Here is a 25,215-nt window from a genome sequence, read left to right on the forward strand (position 1 = left end):
ATTTGAAAGCTAAAAAAAAGAGTGAGTGTAAAACAGATTCTGTGTCAAGAACATAATGAAAATGTTAAGTATACACTAGAATTTTTACATATAAAATCAATTTTACTATATCTAAAAGTTTAAAATATTCTCTTACTGACTTTCATGTGTAATAATGCTTTAAGTCAGATTTAAGTAGTTATGAATTAAGCTAATATTTGAGAGCTACTTACAATCCAGAAGGCAAATTCCTGGCTGCAGTGATACCAAAGGAATACCGCACAGCTTCAACGAGGATAAAGTCACCCACTGCCGACAAAACCCAGGAACCCAGCAGAAAGGACTAAAAATAAAACAGGAAGAACATTATAGAGAGGAGTCTTCTAAAAATAAACTAACATTTATTTAATTAGAACCAGCTCAGGTATATATATATTTTTTAAAGTTTGTTTTTTGTTTGAATAGACTTTTCAAAGTGAGGGAGTAAAACCATATTGGTCAAATGTATTAACTTCCATAATTTCTAAGTATGTTGAAGAAAAGATATTTATAGCATGACTTATTTTTACAACTAATACACAAACCATTAAGCAAAATAAGTGATTAGAATTTTATTAAAATAAAAATCCTTATTAAAATGGTTATCGCTGGGCTTCCCTGGTGGCGCAGTAGTTGGGAATCCGCCTGCCAATGCAGGGGACACAGGTTCGAGCCCTGGTCCAGGAGGATCCCACATGCGCAGAGCAGCTGGGCCTGTGTGCCACAACTGCTGAGCCTGTGCTCTGGAGCCCGTGAGCCACAAGTACTGAAGCTCGCGTGATTGGAGCCCGTGCTCCGCAGCAAGAGAGGCCACCGCAATGAGAGGCCCGTGCACCGCAACGAAGAGTGGCTCCCACTCGCCGCAACTAGAGAAAGCCCGCGTGCGGCAACAAAGACTCAGTGCAGCCAAAAAAAAAAAAAGTTATTGCCCACTCACACTGATATTATTATCTATTATCATCATTATTATTTTATTATGCTAATCGCTTAAATTTAAATTTTTTCTTTGGTTAATGTCCATGTTCCAAATCAGACAGAGGATCATGTAAAAAAAGATAATTGTTAATGAAACACCAAGCTTAACAAAATAAAACTATTTAAAAACAAGAAAACAGAAACATTTTTTTCTATAACCTAAGTAGCAAAGGGAAAATACATAAAAACTTACTGCAAATTTTCTGCTTCCATATCTTCTTTCAAATATCCTAAAATTATAAATAAGCAGACTACTGCAGAAAGTATCTTTCAAATCAAGGCAAATTATTCTTCCACAAATCAACCGCCAAATCTAGATGGGGATTTAAAAAAGAATAACAAATAGGAGTAAGATTTGTTCAGGTCTCTTCCTTGGCACATTTATTACGTTTACATTATACTGCTTATTTTTAATACTCTAAGCTCAGATTCCCCAAGGTAGAACTGAAACTCTCCATATCTCTGTAGCAGCTCTTAGAAATGCACACTGAGGGCTCCTTAAGAGGTTCTGCCAGGAGAGTGTGGCTATTTGCACTCCTAGACAGAGGGTGACTGTCCTCCATCCAGGCAGGTCCCACCTCTAGAGCACAAATGCCCACAAAGTGGTGCAGGAGAAGGGGACTGTTGCCAACTTAGCCAGGTGAACCAAATTAACCCCCCAAACAGAAAGGTACCAACTCAGGGCCACAGGGCCCTGACATTGCCTTACAGCAGTGGTTCTCAGGGCTGGCCATATGCTAGAATCCCCTGGGGATCTTTCTAAAAAAGTACACCAATGCCCAGGCCCCACCACTAGGCTCCCTGACTCAGCTGGTCTAGGGTGAGGTCTTGGCATCAACAACAACAAAAAAAAACACTTTATGTAGGTGATTCTACTGTGCAGACAGGATTAAGAATCATTGTGTTACAGCAACTGAAATCATACTGAAGCTCTATTATATTCCAACAGAAAGCAGCAGTATGGATAAATAACTGAATCACAGGAACTTGGCAAAGCCCACCGAAGCAATGGCATTAATGACATCCCTATGAAGAAAAGATGTCAGTGCTCAAGAGTGGATTATCATGCTTAAAATGGCTAATCAAGTATTTAGCAAAGAAAAGTGGCAGGTTATAACCATAATTTGCACTAACACTCTCTGATATTGTGATTTATAATAAGAAATATATTTTGGTCTTTGCCATTGGAATTTACAAAGTGAAGAAAGCTATAACGGTGTCTTTTGTCATGTTAATGAGGTGACTTTTGGAGGCATCTAAGAATGGGGGCTGGCTTCCAGGGGAACCAACCTTGTGATTAGAAGGTCGGAATTTTCAGTCCCACACCCTGACCTCCGGGGAGGAAGAGGGGCTGGAGGGTGGATCAACTGCCAATGGCCAGTGTTAATCAATCCTGCCTATGTAATGAATCTCCATAAAAACCCAAAAGGACAGGGTTCTGAGAACTTCCTGGGTGATGAACATGTGAAGATCTGAGGAGAGTGGGGCTCAGAGAGAGCACGGTAGCTCCGCACCCTTTCCCCTTACCTTGCCCTATGCATCTCTTCCATCTGGATGTTCATCTATATCCTTTAATAATAAACTGGTAATCCAGTACATAAAATGTTTCTCTGAGTTCTGTGAACTGTTCTAGCAAATTAATTGAGCCCAGGGAGGGGGTCGTGGGAACTCTGATTTATAGCCGTTCGGTCAGAAGTCCAAGTAACCACCTGGGCTGGTGACTGGCATCTGAAGTGCGAGCGCAGTGGGCAGTCCTGTGGGACTGAGCCCTAACCCTGTGGAATCTGATGCTCTCTGGGAAGATGGCATCAGAACTGAGTTCAACTGTAGGACACCCAAGTTGGTGTCTGAGAATTGCTTATTGTTGGTATGGGGAAATCCCTGCCGAGCTGGAAATGGTACCGGAACACCCCTTTTGCACTCCAACTCACAGACAAGACCCAGCACCAGCATTTTTCATGTGATCAACCCATAAATCTTGAAAGCCACAGACTTCTGCTCTTCCCACCAGCAAAAACCCAAGAGAAATTTCCTACTTGGTTTAACTACCACTATAAAAGTAATTCACAGACTCTCAATCTATTAGAGCTGAGAGAGCTTAGCTCCTCTAACAGATATTCAAACTGAGGCAAGTTTTTGAAAATGTTAAGTATGCATGCTAATCATACAAAAAACACATTTAACATTGTTTAATTCTCTTGAAATTAAAAATTGCATTTCCATGAGTAAAAACTGAAGCTGAAAAGAGATGTGTAAAAGGAAATACTGCACTGCTTCATTACAACCTGCTTTGCTGAAATTATCAATAAATACAACTAGAGAAGTTACTTGTTAGTGGAAATATTAATAATAAATAATATTTCTTACAAATTTAGAGGCTTTGAGAGACTAAGAATGGCAGGAAGAAAGGTAAATCAAAGAAGAAGGCCTGCCTTCTCCCCTCCCAGAGGCCAGTGGAGCGGAGCTCACCTGGAAGTCGTCCTTGACTGCCTGAAGGTCGTACACAAAGAACCTCTGGCAGTGTGGAAGGAGGAGGGCCAGCAGGAGGGACAGGGCACTGGGGACCAGTAAAAGACCCTTGGACACAGGTGCTTTGTCTGGAGGGAAAAACGAAACTGCTTTCAGAATGACTGTCCCTAAGATTTTAAAAACCACACGACTGAAAAGCAAGAGAATTCACTTCTTTTGAATTAGAATGAAGACAAAGTTCACACACTCTGGAATTTAATTCTTATTAACATATATTTCCAAAACATCTTCCTGCAGAGGTAAGTGATCAAAGGGCACTGGAAAACAAGCGAAATCGGCTGATGCAGGCTCCACTATCATCTGGCTCTTAGACGAGACCAAACCAAGTTTACTTCCATGGAATACCTTTTCAGAAAACGGTCACCAAAGTATAGAGAAATAGACAGGGGAGTATGTTTTCTATCAAACTGATCAGTTAGCTCCTGAGCATGACTGGGATTCACGTACATAAACATTTACTTTAAGAAATTTAAGAGGCGGTTAAAAGTGCTAACATTGCTGCCTGCAGTGGTCTGCTGAGATTTTCCACCACGGGCACCCTGGAGCCTTGTCTAAATCTCACGCAGAGGAAGAGCAACGAACCATGGCAGCTATGGTAGCCCTCTGCAGTGGGCTAGGAAGGGGAACGTTAACGCACTTCTTAACGGCTGCTGTCTGCCTCACAGATTCTGGGGCTCATGCAGTGCTGTGGAGAAGTTGTTCACAATATAAACAGGCAACCAGCAATGAGGACCTGCCTGTTCCAATGGAAAATCCTTATAAGGAGCCTCTGAAAAAATCTATCTTGTGTGGAAAACGTGTAGATTATAAGAATGTACAGCTTTTATCCCAGTTTATTTCTCCATTTACTAGATGCATTTATGGAAGGCACATAGCAGGTCTTCGTGGGAAGAAACAAAAAGAAATCACAAAAGCAATTAAGAGAGCTCAAATAATGGGGTTTATGCCAGTTACATACAAGGATCCTGCATATCTCAAAGACCCTAAAGTTTGTAACATCAAATACAGGGAGTAAATTCTATAGAGTTATCATCAATAAATTTATTTTACAGTTGTGTGGTGGTAATACTGGCTCAGACTGTAAGATTTAATAACCTTTGAGTAGAGAAGTGATAGGCTAAATCTTATCAAACTATAAAGTATTATGTTTTTAATTCTTAATAATTTGAAATTATATGAGGAAAAAGTGTTTCAAGAGTGACGTTTCCTCTCCATATCAGAATGTTCATTAAGTAAATCAGATTATTTAAAATGTTAATACTTGTTACATTTTCCATACATATGAATTTAAAAAAGGTACTATGGGATTTTCACTTAAAAAAAAAAAAAAATCTCACGCAGACTTCAAACAACAGCTCAGTTCCCACTTCCTTACATCAGTCTCTCCCATTTTAGCCCGAGGGGCTCTTCCCCCAACCTGCATCCCCGTTTCCAGGTACTAGTTGAGGAGTCAGGGTCTGGAACCTGTTTTGCCTTCCCGACTACATTAAAGATTCCCGAGGGAGGCCACCTGCCTTCTCTTCTCTATGTTGGCCATAAAGCCTAGCACAGCTCCTTGAGGGAATGAAATGTCCAGATCATCAACAGGCAAGACCACAGGAAAGCGTCACGGACACTTTCAGACAGAGACATTCTCAGATTGTGTGAGGTGCACTTCAATGGGGAGTGAATCTACTAGTTATGGTTGGTAGTGTGGTAATTGCACTTGTTTGCATATATAAAAATAGCCCAACTACTTCCTCTCTGGTATGGTCTTACAAACAGCTAAACTGGAACCATCGGTAAAGTGGCTGCATACTATTTTCATGACCAAGATGCAATCGAGGCTCCAGGGAATCTAAGAGCTAACGGAGCTCCCCGCCCCCCAGAAAGTGGAGTCCCCTCCACCTAGTACCCCAAACGTACCGGAAAGCACCGTGGTTGTGAGCCTGACCAACCTAAGTCCTAACGCGAGCAATTTCAGCCTGTTTTCCTCACCTGTAAAATGAAGATAAGAGACACTACCTCAAGAGTAGTGAGAAGTAAATAAAGAATGAATATAAGGGGCTTCCCTGGTGGCGCAGTGGTTGGGAGTCCGCCTGCCGATGCAGGGGACGCGGGTTTGTGCCCCGGTCCGGGAGGATACCGCGTGCCGCGGAGCGGCTGGGCCTGTGGGCCGTGCCCGCTGAGCCTGCGCGTCCGGAGCCTGTGCTCCGCGGCGGGAGAGACCACAACAGTGAGAGGCCCGCGTACCACAAAAAAAAAAAAAAAAAAAAAAAAAGAATGAATATAGGGAAAACTGCTCCAACCACCGCAATCACAATCCCAGGAGACTGGGCCTCCTTGGTGAAAGGCAAGCTCCTCCCTTATTATTCCGACAGGACTGAAGACGGAGCAGAGGTGACAGAGGTGCACCTTGAAGGTTTCCTCCTTCAACTTGGACTTCACCGATCCTTGTGAAATGGGTCCCATTATTTATTCATTCCTGCCTCTTCCTTGCTGCCTGCATGATTCCACTGTAGGTTCATGGTCTCAAATCTCAAACTGACACTCTCCACTGACCAGTAATGCTACTGCTCTTCTCTAGTAAGTGTGCTCTCTCCTCAAACCTTCCTGCTCCACACTCCCAATGGCTTACATGTCGCCATATGAACAAATGAATGGTTTGCTTTGGTGTTCTCACTCATATCTCTACAATTAATAAGCACCTACTGCTGCAGACCATGCATTATCCTAGGTCCTGGGGTATAGCAGCAAATGATGGACAAAGTCCCTCCCCTTGTGGTACCTACAGTCTAGACAGCAGAGAAAAGAAAATACACAAAGCAAGGTAAATATCATGTCAGATACAAATAAATGCTATAGAAAAATTAAGCGGTAAAGAGCGAGGCTGTGTTACCCACCATGGATTTCCTGCTCTCTTTTCAGATAAAAGATAGGACTGCTACCCACCCACACCTGCCCCTAACTGAAGTGGCATATGGCAATGTGACTTGCTTTGGCCAAGTCAACATAATAGATGTTACTTCCAGGCAAATACTGGAGAGCCAGTGAATGGCCTTTCCCTTGGCCAATGATCAAGATGGTGGCTATGCTACGAGCCGGACGCCAGAGTTCAAGACAACACGGGACAGGCCCTGCCAGGCGACTCACAATGGAGGGACGCCTGCAGTAAGAAACAAACCTTGTCGTTTCAGGTCCCTGACATTTGAGAGCCGTTTGCTACTGCAGCATAACTAGCCTATCCTGGTTTAGGGGAAAACATAGTGCTAGTAGGGAAAGAAGGGTGCTCTTTTTTATAGCATGATTAGAAGGCCCTCTGACAAGGTGAAATTTGAGCAGACACCTGAGGATGTGGGCCTTGCAGATATCTGGGGAGCAGTATTCTTGGCAGGGAAAAGAGCAAGTCCAAGTGCTGTGAGACAGAAACACACTCAATACGATCAAGAAACAGTAAGGCTGCCAAGGCAGCTAACAGCAGAATAAGCAAAAAGCAGAGAGGCAGGATATAAGGCCAAAGAAGTCGAGGAGCAAACAGTGTAGAACCCTATAGGCCATAAGGACTTAACCTTTCCTTGGAGAGTGACAGGATGCTCTTGGGATGTTTAGGAAAGGAGTAACATGATCAGACATGTTTTCAAAGGATTGCTTTGGTTGCTAAATTGAGAAGAGATTACAGCAAGGCAAGCATAGAAGAAAGGAGACCAGTTAGGAGGCTATCATAATAATCCAGACAAAAGATGATGATGGCCTGGACCAGGGTGGTTTGGGTGGGGGTAGTGAGAGTGGTCAGAACTGGAGTATGTTTGGAAGGTACAGCAGCAGGATTTGCTGGCTAACTGGGTATAATGTATGGGCAAATGGAGAAATCAAAGATGACCCAAAGTTTTTGTGGCGAGCCAGTAGAACTGTTGCCAGTTCCTAAGATGGAAAATTCTGTCACCCTCGCCCTTACCATGCCTACAAGATCTGGGCCCACCTTGCAAACTGTTCCCTAACCCCCATCTCCACCCACCACCTCCTAGGGCTCTACCCTTTATACCAATGCTGCTCAAAGTAACTAGTCCACAAGCTGTTACCAGTCCAGAGTGAGAACAGAACGTGAACCAACACACTATGTCCTGCAGGGAGGAAGTCCTGCTATGAAAAAAATATCACCTGTAGTGAACACGTGCTCTGCTCAAATGTCACCTTATTTGTGGATACCCCATGTAATTCTCTATCCCCTTTGTTCTGGTTTATTTTTTCACAGCACTTATCAACAATTGACTTATTAATAGTGATTCACCAAATCTATGATTCAAACTGACTGTAAGATATACCATTATTTTAGGTGTTACTAAAAAAGAAACACTGTCAAATAATTCTAAGATGGCATCAACTGTAAAGTACAACCCAATATTAGAAACACTAAAATGTGAAAAAATGCAATTTGGAATCAAGAAATACATTTCTCTGTGTATTGTCCATCTCCCCATCCTCAGTCCCCATTAGAATATAAGCCTCTTGAAGGCAACAATTTTGTCTGCCTGTGTTCACTGCTGCAGTATCCCTCATGCCTATAACAGGATCAGGTCCATAAAGGCAGTCAACAAGTGTTTATCTAATGAAAGGTGACTGATATATAAGAGTTGCTCAATAAATACCCAAGCATCCATTGATGGATAAGTGGATAAACAAAATGTGGTATATCCATACAGCAGAATATAATGAATTATATTCAGTCTTTAAAAGGAAGGAAGTTCTCACATGCCACATCATGGATAAACTTTTTGGACATTATGCTGAAGGGAATAAGCCAGACACAAAACGATAAATACTGTATGATTCCATTTCTATGAGGTACCTAAGGAGTCAAATTCAGAGACAGGAAATAGAAAGGTGGTTTTGAGGGGCTGGGGGGAGAGAAGAATAGGGAGCTGTTTAGTGGGTATAGAGTTTCAGTTTTGCAAGATGAAGAGTTCTAGCCACAAATGCACAACAATGTGAATGTGCTTAATGCCATGGAACCATACACTTAAAAATGGTTAAGATGGCAAATTTATGTTATGTGTATTTTACACAATTAAAGACTAAAAATAAATAAAATATTTACTGAATTAATAATGGATACTATTTATACAATCATTTTAATTCTGTCTAGGACTAAACCCCTAAAAATACAGACCTGATTACTTAACTCAGATAACACTACCATTAAGTCCTCCTCTTAAGATGAGCAAAAATCAGATCCCAGAAACCTATGAGGAAAGTAACAGATAATATACAATGGTCCAAGAAGTCCCACATCACAGGACAAGTATACAGTATTACTATGGACAGCAGAATTTACCGATTAACTCAAGATCTGTACATTTTGCCATATGAAGTTTACTGCAAAACAAACAAAAAAAGAACTTTAAATTATTATTAAATTCTAGTTAACAACATGTATGCTTAAGTGTTTAGAGATAAAGTGACTACAACTTACTTTGAAATCCACCAAAAAATAAGGCAAATTGATGAAACAGAGAATGGATATTTAATAAAGCAAATATGTAAAATGTTAATTGCAGAATCTAGGTGGTAAGTATATGGTGTTCATTTTACCATTCTTCAACTGTGGAGGTGGGCAAATAGTGAATCACAGAATATGAGAGCTGAGATAAGACTTCAAAATACATGAAGCAAAAACTTATAGAAACAGGTAAATCCACAAATATAGTAGGAATCTTCAGCACTCCTCTCTCAGTAATCAATAACACAAGTAGACAGAAAATCAGTGTCATGGACTGAAATGTCCCTCGCCCTCCTCCAGATTCATATGTTGAAGCCCTAACCCCCAATTCGACTATATTTGGAGATAGGGTCTTTAAAGAGGTAGTTTAAGGTTAAATGAGGTCACAAAGGTGGGGCCCTAATCCAATCTGTTCTTATTGGAGAAGGAAGTGGCACCAGGGATGCACACAAACAGAGGAAAGACCATGTGAACACACAGGGAGAAGACATCTACAAGCCAAGAAGAAAGGCCTCAGGAAAAACCAAACTTGCCAATGCTTGGATCTTGTACTTCCAGTCTCCTGACTTGTAAGTAGATAAACTTCTGTTGTTTAAGCCAGCCACCCATGCTGTAATACGTTGTCATATCAATCAGTAAGAATATAGAAGACTTGAAAAACAATATCAATTTGACCTGATTGACATTTATAGTATACTCCACCCAACAACAAAAAATTACACATTTTTTTTCAAATGGATAAGGAACATTCCCCAAGACAGACCATATTCTGGGCCATAAAACACACCTCTATAAATTTAAAGAAATTAAAATCATACAAAGTACGTTCCCTGATTACAACAAAATTAAACTAGAAATCAACAACAGAAAGATGGATGGAAAATCCTCCAAATACAGCTGACCCTTGAACAACACAGGTCTGAATGTCAAGGGTCCACTTATACGATTTTTTTTCAATAAATACATACCACGGCACTACACAATCCATGGCTGGTTGAATCCACGGATGCGGAACCATGGATATGAAGAGCCAACTACAGAGTTATACTCGGATTTTCGACTGCATGGGGGTCAGCACTCCAAACACCCACATTGTTCAAGGGTCAACTGTACTTGAAAATTAAACAACATACTTCTAAATAATACCTGGGTCAAAGACGGAGTCACAAGGGAAATTAGAATATATGTTAAATAGAATAAAAAGTAGTACAACCAAGCAAAATTTGTGGGCTGCAAATAAGGCAATGCTTAGAAGGAAATTTATAGCATTAAATGCTTATACAGGAAGAGAAAAGGTCTCAAATAACAATAAAGAGTACAAGCTTTAAAACACTAGAAAAAGACGAGCAAATTAAACCCTAAGCAAGCATACGGAAAGACAGAATTGTGGGCAGAAATCAATGAAATTGAAAACCAAAATATAATAGAGAAAAATCAATGAAACTAAAAACTAACTCTTTGAGAAGATCAATAAAATTGATATACCTCTAGCAGGACTGATCAGGAAAGAAAGAGAAGACACAATTACCAGTATCAAGAATAAAGGAAGGGGGCTTCCCTGGTGGCGCAGTGGTTGAGAGTCCGCCTGCCGATGCAGGGGACACGGGTTCGTACCCCAGTCCGGGAGGTTCCCACATGCCGCTGAGCGGCTGGGCCCCTGAGCCATGGCCGCTGAGCGTCCGGAGCCTGTGCTCCGCAACGGGAGAGGCCAGAGGCCCGCGTACCGAAAAAAAAAAAAAAGAATAAAGGAGAGGACATCACTACAGATGCCATAGACATTAATAGGCTAGTAAGGGGTTGTACAACATTGTGAAATGCACTTAATGCCACTGGACTGTACACTTAAAAATGGTTAGAATGGTAAATTTTATGTATGTACTTTTATCATAAATAATTTTTGAAGGATAATAAGGGAATATCAGAAACAACATTTTAGCCACAAATTTGACAACCTGGATGAAACAGGCAAATTCCTCGAAAGATGCAATCTACTTATCAAAGTCAAAAAGAAATTTGAACAGTCCTATAGAAATGAAGAAACTGAATTCATAGTTAAGTCTTCCAACAAAGAAAACTCTAGGCCCGATGGCTTCACTGAAGAATTGTACCAAACACTTAAAGGAAAAAGAATACCAATCCTACATAAACTCTTCCACCACGTAGAAAGGAGAGAACACTTTGCAATTCATTTTATGAAGCCAACATTACACTGATTCCAAAAACAAAGGTGTTAAAAGAAAACAAGAGGCCAATACCTCAGACCAATTTGCTAATATTTTGTTGCAATATTCTCAACACAATATTAGCAAATTGAATCCAGCTATACATAAACAGGATAATACATCACAACCAAGTTAAGTTTATACCAGGAATGCAAAGCAAATCAATCAATGTAACTCACTACATTGGTAGAGAAAAATGTACTGCACAACTCTATTCACATCCTGTACAATTATGTGCTTATTCTATGAAGCCAATTTTTGTCCATTCATGAGACAAAACTGGTCACCTACTGCTGTGTAGTTAATGACAGGTTATCCCTTTGATCTAACCTTACTCCTAATACTATCCAACGTTTATTGAGCACATGGCAAGTGCAAAGTCCCATTCACAGCACCTCTGCTCAAGATGTTCTCCCCACATCCAGCCTGTCCTCATCACTCGGTCCTCATTTCAGACAGCACCTCAGAGTAGCATTCCCTCATGACTTTTTATTTACTGCAGAGCACTTTTCACTATTTGAAATTTGTCTTTGTTTCCCTCCTTGTCTGTCTCCCTCATCAGAATGTAAATTCAATGAAGGCAGGGTCTTCCTTGTCCTGCTCACTACTATATATTTCTATACCCAGGACAGTATCGGGCATATAGTAGTGTTTTAGTAAGTATCTGGTGAAGGAAAGGATTATATGAGGTAGACATGACCCTCTCCAAATTTATAATATGAGAAAACTGCGACTCAAAGAGTGAGTTACCTGTCCGTGATCACAAATGACTCAGCCTGGGTTCCACTTAAAATAAAAGGCAAGACAAAGACTAGCCGGCAGGTAGTTTATTTTGGAATGTGGTTCCAGGGAGCAGGAGTGAGGGACACAGGGAATGAAACACAGAGAGAGTCAATACAAGGATTCATTACGAAGCTGGCCACCTCTATGAGTTACAGATGTTTCTGTCAAGTGCTGAGTCCCACAGGATTTTCTAAGAAGCCTTGTGAATGTATCTCAGAACCATCACCCAGGGAAGAAACAGGAAAGCATTTTTATCCATCATCCCTCAAACGTCTAGCCACAGAAAAGAAGCCCCAAGGGGAAAACAGAGAAATAAGCTTTACCAAATAAGACCAGGTTACACCAAACAAGAGTATAGAAATACATGGAATAAGAGGTGAGGCTGAGGACACAGGAATGCTGTTCAAGAAGAGGTGTCTGATCTAATGGCCAGGGAGTGGAAGAACAAACCCCGACAATCTGACTACAAATAAAACTGCTCCCTATGCTGCGCGGCCACGGAGCTCCATGGTCCAAAGGGACTGTCACCTGCATGGTGGATTTTAATTGAAAGACATACATAGTCACAAACAGCAATAACAGAAATCCAAGTGGTACCCTCTGTAACAAAAGTAAATGCACTTGTGAATGGAGATATAAAAAGACGGCAGTCTGGGAGGGTACAACACAGAGTGGTGGGTACTTATCAAATGTTAAACTGATCAAAAGTTTAAAAAAAATATATAAACCCTCTGATCCAAAAAAAAAATCTACATCTAGGAATTTAGCCCAAAGTAATTATCACAGATATACACAAAGATTTTTGCTACAAAGACGCTCATCACAGCATTGTTTATGATAGTGAAAAAACTAGAAACATCAATGTCCAAAAGGAAAATAGATAAATTATGTTCTATCCATAAAATGGAATAATACTCAATTTTAAGAACTAGGTTGTAGAAAAATATTTCATGCTTTGGAAAGATGTTCCTAAATAGTAAGTGCAATATTTCCAGTAGCATTATTATATATTGAATAAATAGTTCATAAATACATGGGTTTTTTAAAAGCACCTATCAAAATATTAACAGTGGCAATCTCTGAATGATCTGTTCACGGGAGGTTTTAAATTTTTATGAAAATATTTTAAGACTTAGAAAAAATAATTTCGGTTTAACTAGTTACTAACTCACTTAAAAGTTTCATTAAATCCTTACGCAGTGAGATAAGGCAAATTGCTAGCAATCTGCTGGCCCCCCACGTGAGTGGAGCCAGGAAGTGGTTCATACATGAGGAACCCAAGCAGTGATCAAATGGAAGGTTAAAAAATGTCACTTCTTTACAATGGGTCCTTCCACTTTTGAAAATAGGGATGTAACAAATTTTGAGAATGACAGACAATGCATTAATATAAAAATAAAAATGCAGAACATCTACGGTAAAGACAACATAAAACACCAAAGTTTAAGGTGTTTCCTTTTGGGTCATTCACCTCTTTGGTATGACCGCAGTACGAAGCCATCTCTCTGTGGCAAAGAATAGCAATCAGGCTATGGTGACTGCGTATTATCCTAAAATAATTATTACAGTATATGTGGATTACTTTATGCCAAGCACTGTGCTAAAAAAAGCGCTTTCTGTGTAATACCATCTCAGTGAATGCTTATAGTAAACCTGAGGCAATACTTAGTTATCTGAATATTCTAGGTGAAAAATAGGCTAAGAAAGGTTAAATAACTGGTGAAAAGTCACAACTAGTTAGGCTGAGATCTGGACCAGTTCTGCCTGACTCCAAAGAAAAAGGTTTTGTAATATATAACAAGGAAATCTGATATCTTTATATCATGGTCCATGGTCCAAAGGGATTTTCACTCTTACTATTTTTAGTACTTCACTTGTATCTTTTTGGTTGCTCAAAAAGTTAAACATAGAATTACCACATGACCCAACAACTCAACTCCTAGTTATATACCCAAGAGGACTGAAAACAGATATTCAAACAAAAACCTGAATATTCATCGCAGCATTATCCTAAGAGCCAAAAAGTGGAAACAACCCAAATGTCTACCAACAGGTGAATAAACAAAATGTGGTATATCCAGACAACGAACTATTAGTCATAAAAGGACACATGCTAGTAACACACGCTACAATATGGAAGAACCTTGCAAACATTATACTAAGCAAAAGAAGCCAGACTCAAAAGCCACATATTATGACTCCATATACATGAAATGTCCAGAATTTAAAAATCCAGAGACACAAAGCAGATTGGTGGTTGTCAGGGGCAGGGAAGGGGAGGGAATGGTGAGGGACTGCTTGATGGGAACTGCGCTTCTTTTTAGGGTTGATAAGCATGGTCTACAATTAGAGAGTGGTTGGTGATGACTGCACAACAATGTGAATGTGCTGTTAAGTCAATAATTGTACACTTTTAAATGGTTACAACGGTGAATTTTATGTTATGTGAATTCTACCTGAATAAAAATATGCATCTTTTAGGTACTAAAGATACTAACCACAGGTCTTGGCAAAGCTTAGCCATGTGGGCTGTTACAGAAGCATCGTAGCTGAGGAGAGATGCAGGGGGTGGGGATGGGGGGGAGGAAAAGGCAGTAACCCAGCAACTCTGCCCATTCCCACAAGTCACCGTGTCAAAGTATACTCATCAAAAACCCTGGTGTGGTTCACACCCCTGGAGGAGGGGCTGCCATACCCTACCAGATCGTTTTCCTATTTCTGACTACTCAACTATTTGGTAAACTTCTCAGGGGTTCCACAAGAATGGGGTGAGCTGGTGTTTTATGAAGTCACTTCCTTAAACTTTTTCATCAAAAAGGGGCTAAACCAACGTGTGTAAGTCCACGAAAATGCAGAAACCTGTGCACTACGAGGGACACCTTCTGCATCCACCTTGCTTTACTCTTCAGGCCTATGAGCTTCCTGGAAGGAAACCTGATGAAACACACCCTCAGTGACCAAGTGCGTTCTGGTGACCGTCTCCACAAAGACATTCATAAAATTGCCCGAGAATCAAAAGGTCCCAAGTTTATTTTTGTGACAGTCAATTACCTACGATGCTCAGAAGTAAAACACTGTAAGCCATCCATGAACCCGCTGCTGTTCCTAACACACTGGGGAGAATGTGAAGGCCCTGGGCATCTGCTACACTGACCACTCCTCACCCAACAGGTGGCCCGGGGGCCTGGCTTGGGAGGGCAGCCCGTGAACACTTGTCACTGGACCAACGCTTGTAAAACTCATCAGGAAAATGAACAGGAGAAAAGGCTAGGAAGTTTCCAGAAAAGAACTCCGAAAAAAGGCAAGAAAGAGGAAGATTTGTCCTCTAGAGACAAGAATGTATTCTATATCTAAAATATTCAATAGTATGAATTAGGGGGAAAAAAAGAACGAGCAATAAAATTGAAAAAGAAAGTTCTAAAACAGAGCTGAACACAAAGGCTCGTGACGCCAGAGAAAAGTGTGTCAGATCTGCATGTCAGCAACAGTGGCAACAGGCTCCCGCACTTTAATTTCAGTCCTGCCACTACGCTGGACACTACTCGGGTTTAGCCTTCTTAGGGAGATTTTATACAAACATAAAGCCTTTCCTTAAGTGTAAAAAAAAAAAAGGCAGTCATTGTTAAAAGTGCTAATTAGACAAGGAATACAATAAAATGAAATAATAATTTTAAAAGCCAAAAGAAGTAAGAAAATTATAAATGTTACACATAAATAATGATAAATTATTCAACGGTAGGAACAGCTCTGAAAAAGTGAATCAGAAAGCTTGTCTAGACAAGCTTGTTCTAGACCCATGTGATAAACTGTAAGAGAAAAGAAAAAAAAATTTTTAAGAGAAAATGTGTGGTTATTGGCAAAAAAAAAAAACGATCTGTTGTAAGTTCAAGTACCTAAGGAGGCCAGGCAGGTAGCAGTGAAACAGGGGAGGTAGGTGGCAAAAAGCACGTATCAGTGGATTTTTGTCACACAACAGTTCAGCCCTGGTGTGGCAGATCATCATCTCAAGAACTAAGAGGAATCTGGATTTCTGTCTCAAAGACACCAATTCTAAAATGTTGGAAGGTGACTCTCCTCCCACCCCCCTACCCTCACCACCAACACACAGCTCAAACAAAACACATCTGTGTGGCCTGCCAGTGTTCAAAGTCTGGCCTAGAGAATTATCACTGAGGTGAATGCCTATCAGAGCAATGCTAATTTAAGAGAAGGCTGAGTCGTAAAGACCAAGGCTGGTGAAGGTGCTGCCCTAATGGTAACAGCTCCAGAACAAACCAAGGATGGTTCTATATGTTCAAAGACCCTATGAAACTTCGAATCAACCAAAGTAGACTGACAAGTAAGGATACCGTATCTATAAAGACATACACTTGAACATCTGAGAAGGTAAGCAGGAGAGGGAGTTACCTGTCAGCAGATGTTTAATGTAGACTAAACGGGTCTATTGGGGGGAAGGACGTAAACAAAACATACATCTGCAAGATGGAGAAACCCAAGTCTGATTTTAGAGTTTGATGATACAAGGAACCTCTTCCACTCCTGTCTGCTGGAAAAGCCTACTAAAATAGAGAACCAAGCTTAAATCCTTTTAAGTTTGGACCTGTACACGGCCTTTAGCACCTAATCCATTTGTGAGTAGAGATGCTACTAACATCTTTAACCACTGATGCTGAGACTGGCTGGTTGGTGGGGACAAAAAAACCCCCACTTAAACATTATAAACACTAAAATTAATGCTAAACAGATTCAAGAATCAAATAAAAGCAATGAAACCAAAAAGACAGCTCAACAAAATTTCAGTTCAAGATGACAGGCTCCTATACCTGTCCACTTTTCCCCCCTCCCAAAGTCATACTGAAATAAAAGGACCTTCAAAACACCAGAGAAATGCCTCCTTCCAAATAGTCCAGGGAACTAATGAATAAATACCAAGACCTGGAGAGGAGAATGAGCAAACAGAATTACCCAACAGAATAATTTACAGTATTTCTCAAACTTCAGTCAGTTCCATTACGGAGCCACAATTTTTGTTATATCCCAGTGTTACCTATCCTATTGTTTAATATTTTTCTTTAAGTTATCCTACTATGTTTTAGTTAAATAAATGTATTTTAAAGGAAACTTTATATCACTATAATAAGTGCAAAACGAGTGTCACTTTGTCATCAGTAGGTGGTAACATTAAAAATAAACACAGTTTACTAAATTCTAACTAATATTGTTGCTGCAGAAAGATCTGGGCTTGCCTCCTGTTCTCTACGTTACCAGAGGAAACTAGCTGCTATTAGAGAGGTATTTCAGACTAGCAGCTAAGTGAGACTTTCTCTTTGTTACAATCAAGAGGAAAAAGAACTGAAAAGGGAATTATTATCTTAAGTTTCTTTCAACGGCCCTTAGTGTTGAGCCCACATCCTGTTTAAACCATCCCCAGTATAAATGGCACACGTGCCTGCTGTGGCAGCTGGGCCAGGCCCTTCCACAAAACCCCGCCCCCAGACACACTCCTTTGCATTTCCTCATACACAACCATTCATCTGACCACCCCAGCTGAAGAAAAGGCTTTGCCCCCCAAAATAAAATCCGAGAAATGCTCTCCAAAGAAAGTGGCGATCTACTTAGGGAGGACATTGTAAGGGTCTGAGGGCTGAGAAAGACTAGAAGAGAGCTCGGGCATCTTCAGACGCCCGCAACAGATGCTAGCCTGGGTAACGTGGCACAGTGGGAGGCGGGTGGTAAGAGGAAGGGCAGCTTCACTCAGAGTAAGATTTACACAAAGAGCCAAGCCCCCTACCCTGGCCCACAGCGGGGGATTTTCACCATCTTTGCCCATCTCCTGCTCCCCGCTTCTGCACCCTATATGGAGAGCAGCCTGTTCACAAGCTCTGCAAACTTGAACAGAGCCTACAGGCGGCCCTGCCAGCCGAGGTTCGGGCCTCTTGGGGACAAAGACCTACCCACAAATAAAGAGGAAACCCACACCAGCTACTTACAAATCCAGTCTTTCACTATGTACAAGAATGGTCAAGTGAGCATCCGGAAAGCTCACCCCCGTGTCCTCTGCACCAAAACGTTTACTGCAGGAGGGATGCCAGGGGAGAAAACAGAAGACTCAGAGAAGAAAATGATGCAAGGGTCAAGAAACAGCAAAAATTGAATGTGAACTTAAGTAGTGAAGAAATATTAAAAGAAATTAAGAGACTCCTTGAAGTAGCACAGGTTTTCTGACCTAGGGCTCTATCTTCTTCTATGACACCAATCAGACACCTTGGTTCAACAATGAATACACAATCATAGTAATGTAAATATAGCTATTGTTATGATTTTCTATATAAAATCAACCTACAGACAAAGCATGGAAGGCTTAACTGTCATTACAGAACAGGCTATAAAAACACACAGCACACATAGAACACAAATCAAGAACTGAGAGACAAAAAAGTACATGTTCTTGGGCTAATTTTTCTCATTTTCATAGTGTAGTCTACTGACTGTGCCAAAAACTGATGAATCAAAAAATAAAGGATTGGGCTTCCCTGGTGGCGCAGTGGTTGAGAGTCCGCCTGCCGATGCAGGGGACACGGGTTCGTGCCCCAGTCTGGGAAGATCCCACGTGCCGCGGAGTGGCTGGGCCCATGAGCCATGGCCGCTGGGCCTGCGCGTCCAGAGCCTGTGCTCCGCAACGGGAGAGGCCACAACGGTGAGAGGCCCGCGTACCGCAAAAAAATATAAAAATTAAAAAAATAAAAATAAAAAATAAAGGGTTTTGTCCATTGTTTAAAATTATAAATGTAACCATTACAAGGGGTAACCAAACCAAAACTAAAACATGGAGAGGTTGGAGGTATGCAAGTTCCTCATCTTTCATTATGTGGAATCTATAAGCAGAACCAGTAGTTGACAAATCAATAAAGGCATAAATACATCATTTAAAGCTGTAATAACAGAAGAAACAAAGAAAGAGGAACTTAAAAGCGGCTACTGCTAGTGAAAAGAATTCATATTATATCCTTATATAAATTTTTACCATATGCTTATATTACTCTTATATTAATCTCACACACACACACACACACACAGACACACACACACGCACACACAGGATTCATAAACAAAAAACAACCTACAAGAATATTCTCCAAACTGTTCTGGGACTGAGAAGAAAGAATTTCACGTTTCACTTTCTTCTTTTCTGGGTAGGCTGAATTTGTACCAGCAGTATATATTACCTATATAATCAGAAAAATATAAGATACAAAAATATTAAATGAATATTTAACAGATCTCAGGAGGCCCAGGACTTAATAAAGAAAAGGATGAATTTGGCTAAATAAAATTTATGAGCTAAATCCCTTTATTTTAATGACTTATTTAAATGAAAAACTTTATATGAGAAAAATTTCATGAATAAAATTAAAAAGCGGGGGCTTCCCTGGTGGCGCAGTGGTTGAGAGTCTGCCTGCCGATGCTGGGGACACAGGTTCGTGCCCCAGTCCGGGAAGATCCCACACGCCGCGGAACAGCTGGGTCCGTGAGCCATGGCCGCTGAGCCTGCGTGTCCGGAGCCTGTGCTCCGCAATGGGAGAGGCCACAACAGTGAGAGGCCCGCGTACCGAAAAAAAAAAAAAAAAAAAAAAAAAAAATTAAAAAGCAACTGACAAGTGATTAAAATATTCGTAACATATACCATGACAAAAGCTAGTACCCTTAAAGGACTTTTACTAATCAATTTAACAAAAACAAAACAAATACTCCAATAAAAAAAAGGGCAAAGGACATAAATAGTCAAATCAGTTCAAAAATATATTAAAATGGCCAACAAATATGAAAGATGAAAATAAGTTCACTTTCCCAGGCATTCAAAGAAATGCAGATTAAAACAATAAAATGTCATTTTTCAATATCTCAATTGGTAAAAATCATTTTAAATTATCATACTCAAGTGTTACAAGAGTTTGGTGAGAAAAATATTCTGCTAAACTGCTGAAAAGTGTAAAGTGACACATCCTTTCTGGAAGGATTTGGCAATACAGATCAAGAGCTTAAAAATGTTCCTATTCTTTGACACTATACTTCCATGTTTGTGATCATTTCTTTAGGATGAAGTCAAAGATGTGATCAATAACTTAAAAGACGTTCACCATAACATTGTTTAAATGGGAAAAAACTGGAGAAAAACACTGAAATATAACACGTTGTAATACTTCAAAGTCATGATTCTGTATCTAAAAAATGTTAGGGGAGCACAACAAAATGTTTATTTGAATGCCATGTCTGTATAAAACACGTGTGTGTGGGTGCCTGAGAGAGAAAGAATACACAGGTAAGAGCCTGTACAGAAAAAAATCTAAAAGAATGAGCACTAAAATAGCAGTGATGATTATTTGGGTGGGAGAGTAACGTTTGACTATTCCTTTCTATATTACGTATTTGTGTAATATTTTAATTTTTTTGGCAGCAAGCATGTTTCAGTTTTGTAATAAGGCAAAACAAAAAAATGTTAAAAGTCATCTTTGAACATTATTAATAACATGGGGCAAATTCATTTAAAGTTAAATGAAAAAATCAGAATATGAAACTGTACGTAGCTCCAATTTTGCTTTTAAATCTGTTTACATACATACATACGAAAAAATTTACAGAACACCAATATGCTAACAGGGATGAAATCTGGGTAGCACACTGAAATGGAATTTTATGTTTCCTCCTTTTACTTCCCAAATTTTCTACAATGAAAACCATTCCCACTAAGTCTTAGAAACAACGAATTAATAAAAAGTTAAATTTCCTTGTTGCAGGGCCCATAAGCCTTGGAAGTGCTAATTTCCATCATCAATCTTTAAAAACAACATTAGGGACATCCTGGCTTCTGAACGCTTTCCAAATATTAATACTGTGCTCTTTCCACTGTATCATGCTGCATTCAAGGGACTAAGGTAACATAAGCATTGGAAAATGTCTGAGAACAGTGGCAATATAACATAAAAATCTTGAGAAAAATGTCTGGGAAAGAGAATCATGATTTAAATGAGGATTAAATGATAATTTTCATTTATAATTATAATTTAAATGAGGGCTAAAACTTAAGCAATGTACAGCATGATGACCATAGGTAGGAATAATGAATTGTATACTTCAAATTGGCTAGAGAGTAGATCTTGAATGTTTTCACCACACACACACACACACACACACACACACACAAAAAGATAACTGTGAGGTGATGGATATTTTAATTACCTTGACTGCAGTAATCATTTCACAATGTATGCAAATGACAAAACATCACATACAACATGAATATATAAAATTTTTGTCAATTATATCTCAATAAAGCTGGAAAAAATAAACTGAACAATAAAATTTGGGGTTTAAAAATAAAACAATTTTTTAATTAAAAAAAAATTTTAAGCAGCCCTGCACAGTACCAGTGTGTTCTAGAAAGCACACCTCAAATATGCTGGAGTAAATTCCTTATGAGATACACTTTATCAGGTTGTATTTATTAAAATTCCATAGAAATGCAAGTTTTAAAGTAGCTTGATTTAAGGTAGGTTCTGCCTTCATGACTAAAACTGATACTGCCACAAGCTGAGAATGGAAAAAGTTGGAGAAGTTAGATAATAACTTGACTAAAGGGAAGAGAAATATAATAATAATAAAGGAAAAAGAAAAACGTGCAAATAAAAACAACAATAGTGCATTAGCTCCTACAAAAAGATCCTAATTAGGACATAAAACATCTCTAGTAAAAGCAAAACTGGATCTTGGTTCTGCTTTAGGAAGAAAGAGGGAGAGTCATGGACTGAAAGAAGGAACATGGCGGACACACGAGGAACCAGCTGCAGCAGTCACAAGGGGGGCAATAAAAAGCAACTTGCCAGGACCCAGAATAAGTGTTCAAGGGCTGAGAAATAAGCTCCACTGCTAAGCAGAGCTGCTATACTCATCATGAGCCTATGAATACCCCCGTGGTCAAGAGAGAGAAACGGGCCTTGTGAGTGAGATGAACACGTGACCCCTGAGAGCAGGGTACCGAGGTTTCTAGAGAGCAGGAGGAGGAGAAGCCATGTTGATCACTGAGATAAGAATGCATGACCAGGGCAAAGAATCAGCAATTCCAGCAAGCAGAGGTGGACCACAGGCCAGAGGCAACAGTGGGGTCATCTTTCAATCCGTCCAGCAGTGTCCTCAAGCAGGCCAAACAGGCCCTAGAAGGAGGAAACTGTAGGTGGACCTAAGTTCCTAGGAGCTATGAAAGACACCAAATAAAGCCCACCAGCATAACACTGCATCCCCCCAGGTCAGGGGAGCAGCCGGAATGGGCGCCTCCCAAGAGACTCTAAAAAGCCCACAGCACAGAGTCAGCTTTAACCACGTACCAGGCTCAGAGAGCCACGGAAGAACAATCCTAGTTCCTCACTATTCCTTCTTCCTCCCACCCCACCTTATCTAGAACCCAGTAAGGTCAGAAACAGGAAACTGGGGGGTCAGAGGGGACACAAAAGGACAGAAGCCAACTATACCACTTTCTCTGACAGCAAGTGGTTGCCAACTACAAATCTTAACTGGGAGAAAGAGGGAGAAAAACTCTTACCTTTGAATGAAGGCTGAGTGTTGATTAATACACTGAACTGGACATTTTTAAATTGAGCCTATGTTTTGTGACTTCTGTTCCCTAAGATCACTGCCACTTGAACGCACCTTTTGTCTTTCACCTAATGAGCCATGCTCATTAAACAGCTGTTGAATCAATAACTTGAAGAGTGAATAAAAAGTCATAAGGCCTGATGCCTTCTCATAAAAGGAAAAGGCTTTCCAAGCTGAGTGCATTTTAAAGAGATGGTGAGAGACAAAAATAAAGATTTATTTTAACCATCTCCCACAAGTTATGTATTCAACACATTGAGCACATACCTAAAGAAAGAATATATCAATCGGAACACAGTTTGGTCCTTCCTGGGAGCACAACCACAGCTGCACTGGGAAACTGCAAAGTGTCCATTTCAGGATGATGCTGGGGACAGAGCCTTCGGGCTCCAAGGCAGTACCCTAAAGCTGAAATGAAGAGGGGGTTACAGACCCTGAATGACCCACCCGTCCTTGTGGCTCACCCATCTCCAGAGCGAAATGAATGTCCTCACCATAGGCTGCCACCGCTGGACCTCGCATTCATCAACCTCCCCTAACTGCACCTGACTCTAGGCTCCCTAACTAATGTTTTGGATCAAAACGAGTTTCACTCAAGGGAAAGTTCCAGCTCATTTGAGAACTTTCTCACTCTGATAAGTCTGTACTGGTTCCCACCTCAGGACTGTGTGGCTTGAGTTAGCAAGATATCCTGGGTACTGAGTCTTCAAAGGGATGACTCCAGCTGTGTCTCCCTGAGACTGCCAGCTGTCCATCCCAACGGTCGTCTCTATTTCTACTCTCTACCTCTGGTTCACTCCGTACCTCAACAAAAATAGGTTTTGGCCTTAATAATCCACTGAAACTACTCTTCTTAAGGTAACAATAACTTAATGCCAAATCCAGTAGACCCTGAGGATGTGAAAAACTACGTAGCTGTGGTCAGGAGATATGAAGAAAAAGTCAAAGAACAAGGAATTTTAGAAAGATACAAACTACTAGGTGTAAAATAAATAGGATACAAGGATGTAATATACAGCACAGGGAATGAAGCCAATATTTTATAATAACTTTAAATGGAGTATAACCTATAAAAATATTGAATCACTATGCTATACACCTGAAACTAATATAATATTGTAAAGCAACTATACTTCAATAAAAAAAAAAAGAATTTTAGAAAGAAGTGTTCATCAAGGCCAGTGTGAGAGAACATTCCACTAAGGTAAGGACTGAGAGGCACCCATCTGATGCACACTTTTCAACAAAAACTGACAGGTGGGTTCCTTCACGCCATTTGGGTCACCTTCCCAAACATCTTCGCTGACCACACCTGCTAAAGCAGCATCCTTAGCATTCTTTTAGCGTCCTGCTGAAGTCCTCCATAACCACAGTCTATGCCACTACCCTCAGATTTTCTTCACGACGCTTATCACTATGTGAAAACACATAACTTACTTATTGGATGTTGGTCTCCTTCATCCTGTGTACCACTTTATCCTCTATACACGAACAGTGTGTGGCTTATGTGGGTATTAAGCAGACACTTGTTGAATAAATAAATGAATGAGTGAGAGAGGGAGGAAAGCAAGTATAACACAAATACACTATCTACTAGTCACAGATGTGGGAAATACGCCAGTGGTAGGAAATGGCCAGGATTTTTCCCTTAAAAAGAGAATGTTATTCAACATCCCTGGGGGCGCTGCTAGGCAGATTATTCATCCTCGGGACACTTACTCAGGATCAGAACTCTGAATTACCAAAGGGCTACACAACTTACCTAAAGGAAATCACTTCCCTCTCAGTGGGGCGCATTGCAAAGAAAAATTTCAAAGCAAAGTAAATTTTCCCACCCAGACTTGCCGAAAGACCAGTCTTGGAAAACCAGTGCCTAAACACCACTGTAAGCTCTGCAAACACTGGGACCAAGACTTGTCTAATGTCGCATTCCCAGCCCCTCGCAGTTTCCGAGATGCTCAAAATGTTTGTTAAATGAGCATATAAGACATGGACTTCTGAGGAATGGCCATTCCATCAATTCTTATGCTGTGGATACATTTATTTTAGAAAAAGGGCAAGACAGCTGAGGAGAAGCCTTTGGCCTAGGCCTCTCCCTGGGTGGCAGTTTGGCTCCTAGAATTCAATACTCATCAACCATGTGCCACAGGTAATCACATATTACTACCTTCCCCAGAGTCACCCTGTATCAAATCTGAAAACACTTTGCCAACGTAATAGCTAATACAGCATAGTAACCAATAACAGATTTTGCTTGCCTTTTTAATTCTTTAATGTGTTTTGGTCAGCAAGGAAGGATAAGTCAAAATGATGAAAAAAACCAAATAAAATTGAAGAATTCTACCATTAATTTCATATCCACCAGTGTATGGCTCACAGATCCCAGGAAAATCACACCACCTTTTGAGTATCAGTTTCAACAGTCATGTTCTTTTTCTAAAGGGTAGTTTGGGGAAGATTAATTACCTAGTAGTTGTAAAATACTCTGAGACCAATACCTGAAAGATACCATAAATCAAATTAAGTATGAAACAAGGGAAATCACAAATATTAAACCCACTTCAG

At 40.3% G+C, this 25,215-nt stretch overlaps 1 protein-coding gene and 1 pseudogene across 3 annotated transcripts in view; one reads left to right on the forward strand and one right to left on the reverse strand.

Moving 5' to 3' along the window:
- UBAC2 (UBA domain containing 2) overlaps positions 1-25,215 on the reverse strand; it is a 151,187-nt gene that overhangs the window by 124,738 nt on the left and 1,234 nt on the right. For 2 of the 3 annotated variants that reach the window (XM_067712917.1, XM_067712916.1), the window contains exons 2-5: positions 5,428-5,499; positions 3,463-3,590; positions 1,187-1,306; positions 213-322 (exon numbers count right to left, since the gene is read on the reverse strand). In XM_067712917.1, coding sequence (XP_067569018.1) covers positions 213-322; positions 1,187-1,306; positions 3,463-3,590; positions 5,428-5,499 — 430 coding nt within the window. The remainder of the gene's footprint in view (positions 1-212; positions 323-1,186; positions 1,307-3,462; positions 3,591-5,427; positions 5,500-25,215) is intronic. The other variant, XM_067712918.1, reaches the window with a different exon arrangement.
- LOC137210870 (small ribosomal subunit protein bS18m pseudogene) lies at positions 4,088-4,566 on the forward strand (annotated as a pseudogene).

The sequence above is a fragment of the Pseudorca crassidens genome, chromosome 18 (genome assembly GCF_039906515.1).
Source record: "Pseudorca crassidens isolate mPseCra1 chromosome 18, mPseCra1.hap1, whole genome shotgun sequence".
Taxonomy (NCBI): domain Eukaryota; kingdom Metazoa; phylum Chordata; class Mammalia; order Artiodactyla; family Delphinidae; genus Pseudorca; species Pseudorca crassidens.